The 12,707-nt window shown below is 39.1% G+C and overlaps 1 protein-coding gene across 4 annotated transcripts in view; it reads left to right on the top strand.

Annotated features, from left to right (window-relative positions):
• SLC10A7 (solute carrier family 10 member 7) overlaps positions 1 to 12,707 on the top strand; it is a 146,559-nt gene that overhangs the window by 129,287 nt on the left and 4,565 nt on the right. For all 4 annotated transcript variants that reach the window (XM_027652875.1, XM_027652873.1, XM_027652878.1 and 1 more), the window contains one exon: positions 10,112 to 10,257. In XM_027652875.1, coding sequence (XP_027508676.1) covers positions 10,112 to 10,257 — 146 coding nt within the window. The remainder of the gene's footprint in view (positions 1 to 10,111; positions 10,258 to 12,707) is intronic.

The raw sequence follows: 12,707 nt of genomic DNA, 5'->3' as shown, positions 1-12,707 counted from the left end.
CCAAAGAATACCTGGGAAATTCTATTACCTTTTTTCAATACAGCTGCAAAACCATGGTTTTATATATATAGTTTACTCTCTCTATATATATATATGCTATGTAAGATGTTATATAGATATGTTTGTATATATATCAGAATATAAGCAAACTGAAATACAGACAGAGGATTTCTGTAACTTGGAATAGGGTGAGTGTTCTACACAGACAAATCTGCTCTGAGCTGAGATGCCATCTTCATGTGTAAACATTTCTGTAATACTCAATCCACCACTTACTTTGAGGGGGCTGTTTTCACAAGAAGTTAAACTGGCCGTTTGGAGTAGGCTGGGGTTGCAGGGGTAGTCTGTGCCAGAGCATCTCTAATATTTTCCCTTGTTACTTATACGTGGCTGGCCCCACACGACATTTGCCTCTTTCAGACCAGAGCATCCCTAGGGGCTGTACTTTCAGGAGGGAAATGTGCTGGCAGGCCAGTCTGGAAGCAGGAAATGGCATAGTCCAGTGAGTTATAGTGGCATAGAATATCTGACTCTCCTTTGGTTTTTAACCACAAATATCACAGTCTAGTATATCTAATCTGTTGCAGTTTACTCGATTTTGACCTCTCTGTGATTCCAGAAGGGGAAATACTAGAGTAAATTAGGGAATCTCCTTTCTTTTCTGACCTGAAACATATGTTTCTTTGATTAGACTTAGAATGTGGCAAGAAATTCTGTACCAGCTCCCAGGGCTTCCTTTTCATCTGTATAGGTTTTTTTATTAATATTTAGAAAGTTTGCCTCCAGCAGTACTAAAATGTGCATCAGAGGACAACAGTTGTTTACTGTGTTTGAACTGAAGAATCTCACCCAGGAGATCTCATTCACTTGAAGTTTACATCTCTCAATCTCGACTTGCAGAAAGAGATCGATGAATAACAATTGTCATTTCAGAGTTGCACCTCTCCAATTATTTATTTGGTTGTGTGTCTTTCCAGATGTACACATAATTGGATCAGACACTAAAAACCAGATTGCAGGTTTTTAATGACAGCAAGCTCATACCTCTTTATAATGAAATAAAAAAAAAGTAAACACACATATCCATCTGTAAAATGATAATGACACAAGAGCTCTCCCTCCCTACCCATACCAGTTAAAGTTAATTTATCTACTTTAAGAAACTACATTATATTCAGCAGACAGCTGACAGGTTACCTTTGGGAAGATCCATGTTTGGACATGACTCAAGATATTTTTTTTTTTACCTCAAGCTGGCAGAGGCTACAAGTGTCACCCATACTAAAACTGGCGAGTATTGAAGATGATGTTGAGTCTCCCTGAGAGAGTTGCATCTACATTTGCTGCTCTCAGTGCACCTTCTGGCAGCCAGTCTGAGCTGCTGACTCCAGACACTTCCAAAGCAGTGGGTGCGAAGATGTGAAAAATCAACAGCAGGGGCAAAATTTAGAAATCTCCTGTTACAGGACAGTTTGGTAGTCTGCAAGAGGGATCCACCTCTAAAAGCTGCCATGACCACTGCAAGCACGTAACACTCGTCTGCAGAGTTTCAGGATAGGAAATAATATCCCTCAGTGTTTTTAGGTAGGGAGCTGTTTTCTCAAAATGCCTTCCCTAATGGAGCATTAAGATTTTCTGGCCTCGTATCTCCTTTTCTCGGCCACAGAAATCAGATGAAGAAAGGAAAAATTATGCTGGTATTCCTAACAAATGTTTTTTTTCTTTAGGAAAAGAAATGTTTTCCCTGTTTACCATTTATAATGAATTTGTGTTTCACGTTTTCCTTTGCATCAAGGTTTCAGGTAGAAAAAAAGCTCTAAAAAAAATCTAATTAAAAGATACTATGAAACAGGTTGTTCCTGCTTACAAATATAATAAGAACAACTATAAAACGTGTTTTTACTGGCTTTTTTAACAATATGTTTAAATAAAATCCATACAACCAAAACTTTAATGCTGAGAAATCTTAGCCTCAGCTCTGTGTGAAGAGGGCAGTAATGTTCAAGGAAATAATCAAATTAATGATATCTCAACTTCCTGTTTTTAGGACACTTGTCAATCTTTGTCCAGAGTTCCTTTCATTAGTAGTTCTCACCTATTAAACATTCAAAAAATGTTGGCTACAAGAATTATAGAGAGAAGGGAAGGAAGTGTTTAAATTCTGTTCATTTAAACTTTGATAGTCAATTTGTAATTTACCTTGTGCCTTGAGTAGGTGATGTGTATGAAGAGTGAGCTGATATCCAAGCAGTAATAAAAGCATTGAAGTGTGAGTATCAGTTTACAGCATCGCTATGCCCACATTGTGGTGCCAAATTAAGGATAAGTCACGTATAAAATATGACTTACAGTGGTTCAAATCATTCTTGAATTCCCTGTTAACTAATTACTACTACCACCATATTGTCAGACAGGTGGAGGTGTTTGGAGTCTGAGGCACTAGTCTTCAGTTGTTGGTGTTAAATGTTTCATTGTTAGCAGCTGGTAAGATTGCCTATGTTGTTCATTAAACATCACTTCCAATCTGAGTGCACCCTTTGAAAACCCAGAAATAGACAAACTCTACTTTCTTTCTTTCCCTCCCAGCTTTTACAGTTTTACTTACTTAAAACTTTGATAGTATCAAGATGTGCTGTTCCCTAGTAACTGTACTTACGTTGCACTTGAATTACTGATCTCTGTGATGAGTATAGTGAGCCAGTTACCCGAAGAAAAAGAATTAGTGAAAGCATTCAAAGCATATTAAGTTCTCCTTCTTCACTTAAATGTTAGACCAGTCCAGTTTCCTATAACATAGTGTAAATTCTTGCATCCCAGCATAACTATGGCCAATATGACCACATCACTGATTCGGTGCAGAGCCTTCCCAATAATTCTAGTCCTGCAAAAGAGGTAAATCACTTAATGTAATGCGAGGGCATGATGGATATTCAGATAAATCATTATTCTTTCCTAAGGAGAAGGATGAAGGTGAAAATTTTTTTGAAGATTAGGGTCCATGCAGACCTCCAGACTGAGCTGGGACAAGCCTCCATTTTGCAGTTTTCCCCTGCATTTCTTCCAGACTCCCTTAATGTCTCACAGTTCCTTGTGAAATCTCCCCCTCAGATGTTTGTTTTTACCACTTTGTGAGCGTGTTTTTTGCTTTCCATTACACTTGTCACTGACCTGAAATATGAAAATGTACTGAAAAAAAAGTCTTTATTCCCTGAAAATGTTTTAAGCACAAGTCTTCCTACAGCATGTATGAGGGCAAAAAGACACAGTTTTCCCTCCACTGTAATGGGATTTCCTGTTACGTTGGAAGGTACTTTCTTTGGTTGAAATAGGAATACTCAGTAGCAAGCAAATACTTGTATTGTTATGTGTTATCAAACGTTATTCAGCTATTCCCAAACCTGAAAGAAACTGGTCCTGAGGGAAGCACATTCAGCTTGAATTCAGGGCATGCCTTGGGGAGGGCATAGATGGAGGAAAAAGAATCCATAATAAGTTAATCTGTCAAAAGCATCTTCTCCTGTCGTGATCCCAGTATGTCGTAACAGAGTCTGAATGGGGGTGAGAAACACCATCTATCCCTCGTTAGCCTTCACTGAGGGCAGGAATAGTATATGAATTTGTGTCTTCCTAAAACTAACCATAGCAATGATTTGTCTGGAAGAAACAGGAAAACCCTTAAGAAAGTTTTAGAATGATATTAGCAGCAACTTGCTGTTCTGGTAGCTCTCTGCGTGAACAACTTTTTTCTGATCCTCTAAACTGGACTTTGCCTGAACCTCACCACCCTTTCCCACCATACAGTCACTGGGCTGCATGCAGTGCTATTCTGAAACTTGGTGGTAAAATTTCAGATACTTATTTGGCACTCTCTTTGCATCCTAAGTTCAGAACCCCCCTGCTCTGGCAGCTCAGAGGCAGTTTAATGCAATATATGCCCCTCTTTACAGGCCTTTTCTTAGTTGAAAAAAGAAAGAGCTATTTGACCAATAACGTTCTCTTCACATCTACCCCTGAGAGGATCCTCCAGAAAGAGAGTAGTGTGGAGAGCATCAGAGAAGCTGCCATCATACACTTGATTCATTTTGTATATTGCACTTGAAGATTGTGGCAATTGAGGGTTCTGAAATGCATAGGTGAGTAGAAGGAAAAGGTGAAAATCCAGAGGCTAAGGCTTTTCTTCCAAATATTTCCACTGCCTCTCTGTGAGGGTTCTTTGGCATTCTGATTGCTGAATGCTGGGTGGTTCCACAGCCCTAGTGATGACCTCTTTGCTTTGCCCCAAATCTCTTTTCCTGAGAACAAGTGCTGCAGCATTTTGTGTTGTGGAATGTGTGTCAGTAATGTAAGCAGTAAAGTTTTAGGATAAATTGTTTGTTATGAAGACATTGAAGAGAAAAAACCTCTACAGTGAAGTATGTAAGTAGAGGATCTAGCAATAATTCTGCTTTGGATGTGAGAGATAATGGCCTGTGTTTCAGTGGTAATAAAAATGTTCTATTAAGTTCTCTGAACCCATTGCAATGTGATAGAAAACAGCAAATGATGAAACAGTGCTTTAAGGGGAGCTTACACATCCAGTGAGCATAAAATAAACATATTAAAATAGAAAAAAAAACCCCCTGATTTCCAGTACTTATTGTTTTATCACTTCCATCATGGGTATAGGATAAAAGAAAACTCTTACTTGCTCGTTAGAAGAAGAAAGCTCCTACTTGAAGTTCTTACTTGGCAGATGTCAGTTGAAAGCTCTGCTAAGGAATATGCTGCAATGTCAAACTCTGTTGGGTAATTTTAGACAAGTGTGTCATGTGTGACATGGAAATATGGCATGCTGTACATTAGTGATTTCCCAAGTGTTTGGATCAGGTAGTAATGTGCTGAGAAAGTGCTCTTTATCTCTCCACACTGTGTACTTGTATAGCAGTGGGGAAAGGCTTTTGGTAGAAATTACTTTAGTCAGAAAAAGAATCCATTTACAATATGTGCCTTCTAACATCTTTCAGACAATGCATTGTATTAAAGAGGCATTTTTTGATTAATGTTTTATAAACATTTTTCAGCATGACAGCTTAAAGTCCCTGTAAAATTGTAAATGCGTGCATAGTGCTCACTTCCATAAAGTCAAATGCCATCTCATAAAGTCTAGTTGGATCCTGTCAGTGACAGTGACACAGAATCAGTACCTTGGAGCATTAAAATTAATTTGCTTCATTTATATTACTGCAGTGATAGCTAGATGAAAAGAGTCCTATATTTAAATTATCTTAAAAATACCTTCAAATATTTTAGGGTTTTTTATTATTATTATTTTACAGTTAACTAAATGTAGTGAAGTGCAGCATAATATTTCCATGGGCCTTTTAAGAAGGTGACTACAAAATGGGAAAGTAGCAAAGGGGAAAGGGGTGGATGTGGGAGGCTATACTGTGTGCAAAGCTGGAGGAAGGATTAAATGGCTCTCAGCTGTGCAGGCTACTAAAGAAACAGTGGCCTTTGGCCAGGGCTGATACACCACAACCTTGGAGCCAAACTGGAACACCCTGGAGCAATGGAGAGCAAAGAGGGCTTTCCTGTACTGGACTGTAAGAGCAGTCCTCTCACTCTTCCTTGCCCTGGCTGAAGGTCATGGATACACAGTTTTTCTCTTACTAGTTGTTCCTCAGGTTTGCAAAGCGCTCATGTGAAAGAAAGAGCTGAGTGAGGACGCAAACAGGGAGAAAAATGAAATGTACTCTGTATCTTCTCTTGACTGCAGTGGGACTGTGATGTCAGCACCCACTGCCTTTAGTGGAGCTTAGTGATTTTAGTGGAAGCACCCAAAATTTACACGGCTGCAGTGACCTGAATCAAAGGTCTTGGGAAGCAAACCCGAGGAGGCTGGAAACATGGGAGTGGAGAACAGGAGGGAAGAGGAGGAAGGAAGAAAATACAAATGGAAAAAGAGCCAAAGAGCAATGAGGAAGATGAGAACATGCACTGGTAGGAGAAACATAGCCAGGCAAAGGGGAAGAGGGAAATTTGGGTTAAAAATGATCTTGTTTGAAAGGGATATCTATGGAATGATCTCTGTGTTTCCTCCCTTCTGCTACAACTGTCTATATTCCTGGTCAGGTGAGGTGCTGCTTTGTAATCCAGCTGGTTACCACATTCCTTCTTTCTTTGGAGGAGGATGGAATACAAACCTTACTCGTGCCTGTCATGGTGTTTGGTCAGCTCTGATCCAAGAGATGGACACACGTTCATGCAATAAAGCTCTTTAAAAGATTTTGGCAACTCAATAGCTTGTTAAACCCCAATTTGAGCAAAGCTGCACAACTTGGCACCAAACCATAAAAAAATACTTCGTCATTCAGGTCTCACGATATGTTGTGAGTGAGAATCTTTGGCAGAGGAGTTGAATTAGGCTGCTGGAAGCCTGAAACTTCATAAACCATAGCAGCATGAATGGGTGTTTGTGGCATGAGCCTTCAGACCATGGCAGCAATCCTAAACTTAAGGAAAATATTATCTGGAAACTGATGCCAGTGTTCCTCCTCCAGTGCCAATCAAGATGAAGACCCACAGAAGTCAGTCCACTTACCCTGAAATGCAGATAAGGATGATCAATGGCTCTGTGAAAACAAAATCCTTAAAATCCTTACAGGCATTGTTCTTTATACATGTGAATGCAGCCTTAATGCTCCAGATGGCAAATAAATACCTGAGTAATATTGGGGCATGGGGAGAGGGAGTAGCTGCCATGTACTTTTGAGGAAGCTGAAGCCTAAAGTAGTGGTCTGGGTTTTTTAATGTATGTAACTTGATCTTGTGCAGAATTTTACTTGCCTTGGACTCAGTGTAGCTATCACGGTCCATTGGCACTGGAAGCAATATGCTATAAAAGATGAGGAAAAGAGCAGTGAACAGACCAAAATAAAGATAACCATTTTGCTTAGCACCTTCATTCCTGAAAGATTTAAACAAATTTCATTTATTCTATTAGTTCTGTCATAGCCATGCCTGCTCATTTTACTCCTGTTCCAGTCAGAGTTTTTGTTATAGCTGCTCCTAGTGCTAGTTCATAATCTCAGCTTGAACATGCATAATGGGCTAAGATTCAGCATACAACATCAGCCCAAGCATTACAATGTCACTTTTCTTCCTTTGGCTGGGATTTGATTTTCATTTGGTTTGGGTTTTCTTGTTATTTTGTGTTTCGTTTCTTTCCCATGTATTTCATATATATAAGAAAAATATAGGTTTGAGGTTTTCTCAGAGAAGGAGAAGTAACTATTAAAGCATGTTTTTCCTAGTTGGATGTTTACATGAGTTTTATATATTTGGAAAATATTAGCAGTCATACTGATGCTTTCATTTACTGCATATTGCTACTAAAAAGTTTAGACAACATTTTAAAAAATAAATAAAATCCATGCTGTTTTGCTTTAGCTTTATGATAATGTTACTGACACAAGCATTTGTGACTATACCACGCGGATCTCTGTCATGAAATATTTTCTGAGAGAGTTGCAGACTGGCTGAGTTGGAATTAAAAAATCAGAAAATGCCTAATAAGGCAACAGGGCTTTTTCAATTTCCATTGAACTATTCCTTACATGCAAAAATGATTATTATTTCTTCTTTTCCCCAGTTAGCATTTCCTGGTAAATAACAGGAACTTTAATTGCACATTTAGTAGCTTACAGGAACCTATTGTTGTGACATGTATTTAAACAAGCTGTGAATTAAGAACCTCTTTCCACCCAGTGATCTAATTATATTGTCACACTAATTATAGTATTTTGTATTTATATTTGACAACTTTAATTTTCTTTTCCTAGTTTACTGAAATAGCTTTTCTCTAGAGAATTTACCTTTTAGGCTGGAATTTCTTATCTTTTCTTTCAGAAAACGTGCAGTAATCTAAAACGTGTCTCAGTCACTTTGGGTCCGTTCTGTTCATGTCTCTGCCATTAGTTTTCTGTGTGATCTTAGGCTGGTCATTGTAGTGTTTCTGACTCTCTGTAGGAGCCCCGTTCAGCTTAGTAAAGTGGTTTTGGATCTGTGGATGAAATTGCAGTACCAAAACAGTAGGTACTGTCTTAAAAACATAAATATAGCAAGTTCATAGCTTGAGACTCTCATATATTTTTCTGAGATTAGAGAATAGGAAAGGACCCACAAGGGTCAAGTTGAGACTTGGAAACAGGCAATAAAACCTTTATCTGTTTGAAAAAACAGAATGATGGGCATATGAAGTGAATTCTGTGTCTTGGTATAATGAAAATGCCCATTTAATTTTTATCCAAATACTATCTATTCCCAAGCCCCAGAAATTACTGTTAATAATAAGCACCCCTATGGTGTGATGGGTCCATGATGTTTTGAGGGTAATTATAATACTGAAATTAAGCATGCAAGCCCTTATTTTTTTAATTTGGTCGTTCCCTGGAAATACCCCCGTAAGTAAAGGCTACTAGCATGGGGATGAGATTTTTAGTGGTGTAATGTGATGAAGCTAATAAAAATAGTTACAAGAAATGGTGCTGTGGAAACATCATGAAGATTTCAGCAAGCCTAGTCATGTGTCAGCAATAGTGGGGCACTAGTCAAGTGGGAATATTCAACAAATAAGCTGTTTGCTCACATAGGGAGGAGGCAACTTTCATGAAGGGAAACCTGAAAGGGTATTGAGGATGGGAATCTGTCCAATATATAAAGAAAAGTTAACATGAATGTGGCAACTTTTTCTGAAACATCTGCTAATGGGGAAACGGAGGGGCATGTGGCACAAAGCTCAACTTTTTGCCACTGCTGAGAAAGGAGACAAGGCAAGGCCAGGTTGGATGGGGATTTGAGCAACCTGGTCTAGTGGAGGGTTGTCCCCTTGGCAGGAGTTTTGGAACTGCATGGTCTTTAAGGTCTCTTCCAACCCAAACCGTTCTGTCATTCTGTGGGACATTCAGATGAGCTCTGTGGAAGTGATGTTTAGTCTGCTTCACTGCAAGGTTGAAGCTGGCAGAAAATTCCGAGAATGACATTTAGGATGAGGGAAAAAATAAGGTATGTTCTCAGGAGGCTCCTGAGGAATTCCAGCTGCTCTTGAAGGTGACAATGCAAATATCTGGTCACGCAAGACAGAGCTGGTTGCAGGTTTTGCCCACACCTGCACTTTGTGGAGCATGGTAGCAAAGTTCCAAGATTTAAACAGCTAATTTTGAACAATACAGTGTTCAAAGTAAACCTAATTGGTTTCATTACTGGAAAACTGAATGACATTTGATTTTACTTTTCATATCATCAAGTGGGAAGATTATGCATGGAGTTGTCTAAAAAAATTAGCACTGCGGAATGCAAATTCAAGCTCTGAGGAAAAATGGCCCATCTTTAGCTCTCAACCCTCACTTCCTTCTGCATCTGCCAGCTTCGTACTGCAGCTGCTGCCTAACTCTTCCCAGGCATGAGCACTTCTTATTGCTCACTCAGTTCACTAAACCTTTTCTGTCTCGTGCTCTCTCTCTTCTGAAACACACAGGTAGAGCAGAGACGTGAGCACTCACCTGCAGAATGCTTGACTCTGCCTTGACTGCATGAATCAGCCAAAGCAGGGAAGGCTGTCATTTGGGTGCTCACCAGCTGGCAAAGAGTGTGCCAGGAAGACATGACCCTTCTCCAGTGGTGAACAGACTGAAGAAAGGTCACAAGCATGAGTCGGGCAGGTTGGATGGAGGACAGTCCTGCAAACACAAAACAGCGCAGTGTGAGGAAGTAGTAAATAAGCAGTAGGGAACTATGCCCAGCAACTGAACAGTCATGCTATAGCAGAATGTGTTGTGTGTGAAGCCTGCAGCAGCAGTTTGACAGCTATTAGCATAGTTAGAAAAGATCTTTTATGGCATTCCCTACTCCTCCCTTTCTGCCACAGAACTTTCTCTGCTGTGTATTTTTTGCGTTCATGTTCTTGCTGGTTTAGGTTGGATTTTTTAATATATCAAACTTCTGAATCTTCATTTGGTTTCTTTCGGGTTTCTTTCTTTTTTTTGTGAAATGTCAGTGTAACATAAAATGCTTTGCTTTTATCTGGAGCTCAAAGATGGAGCTGAGAGTCTGTCTCCTGTTTTTCTGCCTGCAGGGATTCCCATGCTGAAGATCGTATTTGCAGGTTATGAGCACCTGTCCTTAATTTCTGTCCCCTTGCTCATCTATCATCCTGCTCAGATTCTTCTTGGCAGCCTGTTGGTACCAACGATAAAATCCTGGATGGTTTCTAGGCAAAAGGTAAGAATTCCTGAATTTCATTTATAATGGAAATTGTGCTGTGGGGAAAAAAAAATACCTGAACACAAGTCCTAAACTCCTCAGGTTCCTTCTTGGTGAAGGGATTTTTCTGTTTCTTTGCTTCCCCTATGACAGTGATAGTCAGAGCAGTATCAAATTAAAAGTGCTGAACTTTATTCCCCTTTGAAAAGGGGGCTGAAAAGACTCTGAAAAAATTCAAAGCTTGAAGTTATACCTCTACACTTAATTCAAATTAAAAATTCATGCAAATTATGAATTCAGAATATGCCCCATAAAAATGGATCCACCTTGAGCTAATTGTCACAGCTTTAGATCTCCTTTATGGAGAAGTGACAAAGAGGTGTCCACTGGAATGGGAGCTGGACAAATCAGATAAAATGAGGGCACTTTCTGAACTGGATTGAAGTAGGATGAAAACACCTTTTAACTTGGGTCACCCTTTTGCAATAGCAAGAAGTCTACAGCAGTAGAGTGCATCACACTTCATGCCAAAATTATGACAGGGTATAGCTTGTAGGATTATAGACTATAACCTAGAGGGTTTGGCACCAACATCACTGTTTCAAATTATGCTTATTTCAGTACAAATTGAAGGCATTGGTATCTGACAGCCATTCTGTGATTTATATGAAATAATTGCAGTGGTTTTAGTTGAATTCTGAGAATAGTAGTAACCACCTTGCAAAAAGCTAGTCCATGAAACAGATTTTAATGCTGTCTTTTTAATGTTCTGAGTTAATAAAGATCAAGCTGTGGCAACTGAAGCAGCCTTGACAGCCAGTTTTGGTGATGCTTCATAGTATGGGAAGCCCAGCTTCACCAGTACCCCACATTCTCCACTTACCAGTGTAGAAATTTTATTTATAACTCCCATATTTCCAATTTTCAGCAAAACCCAACAGGCTGTCATTTTACTAGCTTCACTCCACTAAGGTAACCTTGCTAACCTGAATGCTAAAATTCTAAAAATCAGTGATTTGCATGTGTTACCTGAACTGTAAAAAGCAGGAAAACTCAGTGTTCTGAGTTCAGAAATCAGACCTTTTTTTAGATATACTGATCTTAGCCTCCAAAAATGGAAATTTGAGAGTCAAATATCATTTATCCAACCATCTGAAAGTCATGGATTTTCTTTTGATCAGAAATTATCAGGAGACATTTCAGGTTGTATAAAGAAAATTCCATGCTATTCCTGCAGAAAGATAACCTAAAGTTGATTCAGTGACAGAACAATCCCTGCAATGCTGACTTCTCTTCAGCATGTCACTGCTCTCTACTGCCAAGACCAGGAGTGGAGCTGGAGTTCATCCAGACCTCCCTGATCCTCAGGGCAGTAATGGCCTTTAGGGGCTGCTGTCAGCTGCTGCAAGTTAAAACAGCCTTTAAACAGAGCATCAGAACAGTCAACTAGCACTGGAGAGATTTACAGTTCACCAGCACTAGTTTCTTATTCATTAAGCATCAAATAAACCTCCTGTGCTAATCAGACTGTAATGCTACTGTAGAACCACTTTGGGGGATTGTTGTTCTGTTGCAGCAGTTTCTTCAGTTGGTCTTCTGTATTATTCACAAATGTTATTTTAATTACTCTTTGAAAAAAATCAATGAGGTTGGGTCTGGTACAGTTGCAATAAGTATAATAGAAGTGAATGTTTTGACTGGATAACGGTCTCCCGCTTTGAAAATAAACATGTCATCATCACCCTTGATGTTTATTTTCTACAAACACCTTGGCTTCATTTTGGCATCTCTCTTGCAGGGGGAGACGGTTATCCAGTCACAGAACTCAACTGCAGTGACATTCTTACTTAATTATGATAGTACATGTGATCTGGTTGTATGAAATTGAATTTAAATATTTAGAAGTTCATCTACACTAAGGTATTTCTAGTTTGTAAATATGGCAGCAGAATCTGCCAAACTACAAAGTTAAAAAATTGTTTCCCCAAACAAAATGTGGAATGATGTCTCTCTCCAAAGTCTCTTGCTGAATAATATCCAAAAGACTAATCTCAAGCGGCTGGATTTCACAATAGTTAAATGCTGGTGTTTCTGAGGGGAATATAGCCTATATATTTTTAAAAGTTTGGATTTTTTTTAAGGGTTTACATTTTGCTGGAGTGATTTTCAAGCAGTGCTTACAAGCTTTGAATGTACAATATTAAAGGTTAATATCTACAATAAGAATCCCCATCAGATATCTCTCAGACTGAAAATTGCTTGTTTAGCCAATCCACTGGAGATGAGAAGTCTCGCCCTTGACAGACAAATGCCAGTTTGTCAGGGCTTTTCACCCAAAAGACTTAAGGAAAATGGGGATCCTAAATTTTAGGAATTTGCAAATGTCACTGATTTCCCTCTCACTCAGGCCAATTCATCCTGCACAAGAAAGCACTGAGGTTTTTTGTTGCAGAGCACACCAACAGTCA

Source organism: Corapipo altera, unplaced genomic scaffold (genome assembly GCF_003945725.1).
Source record: "Corapipo altera isolate COAL_440 unplaced genomic scaffold, ASM394572v1 69, whole genome shotgun sequence".
Taxonomy (NCBI): domain Eukaryota; kingdom Metazoa; phylum Chordata; class Aves; order Passeriformes; family Pipridae; genus Corapipo; species Corapipo altera.
This window is presented reverse-complemented; position numbering and strand designations above follow the sequence as displayed.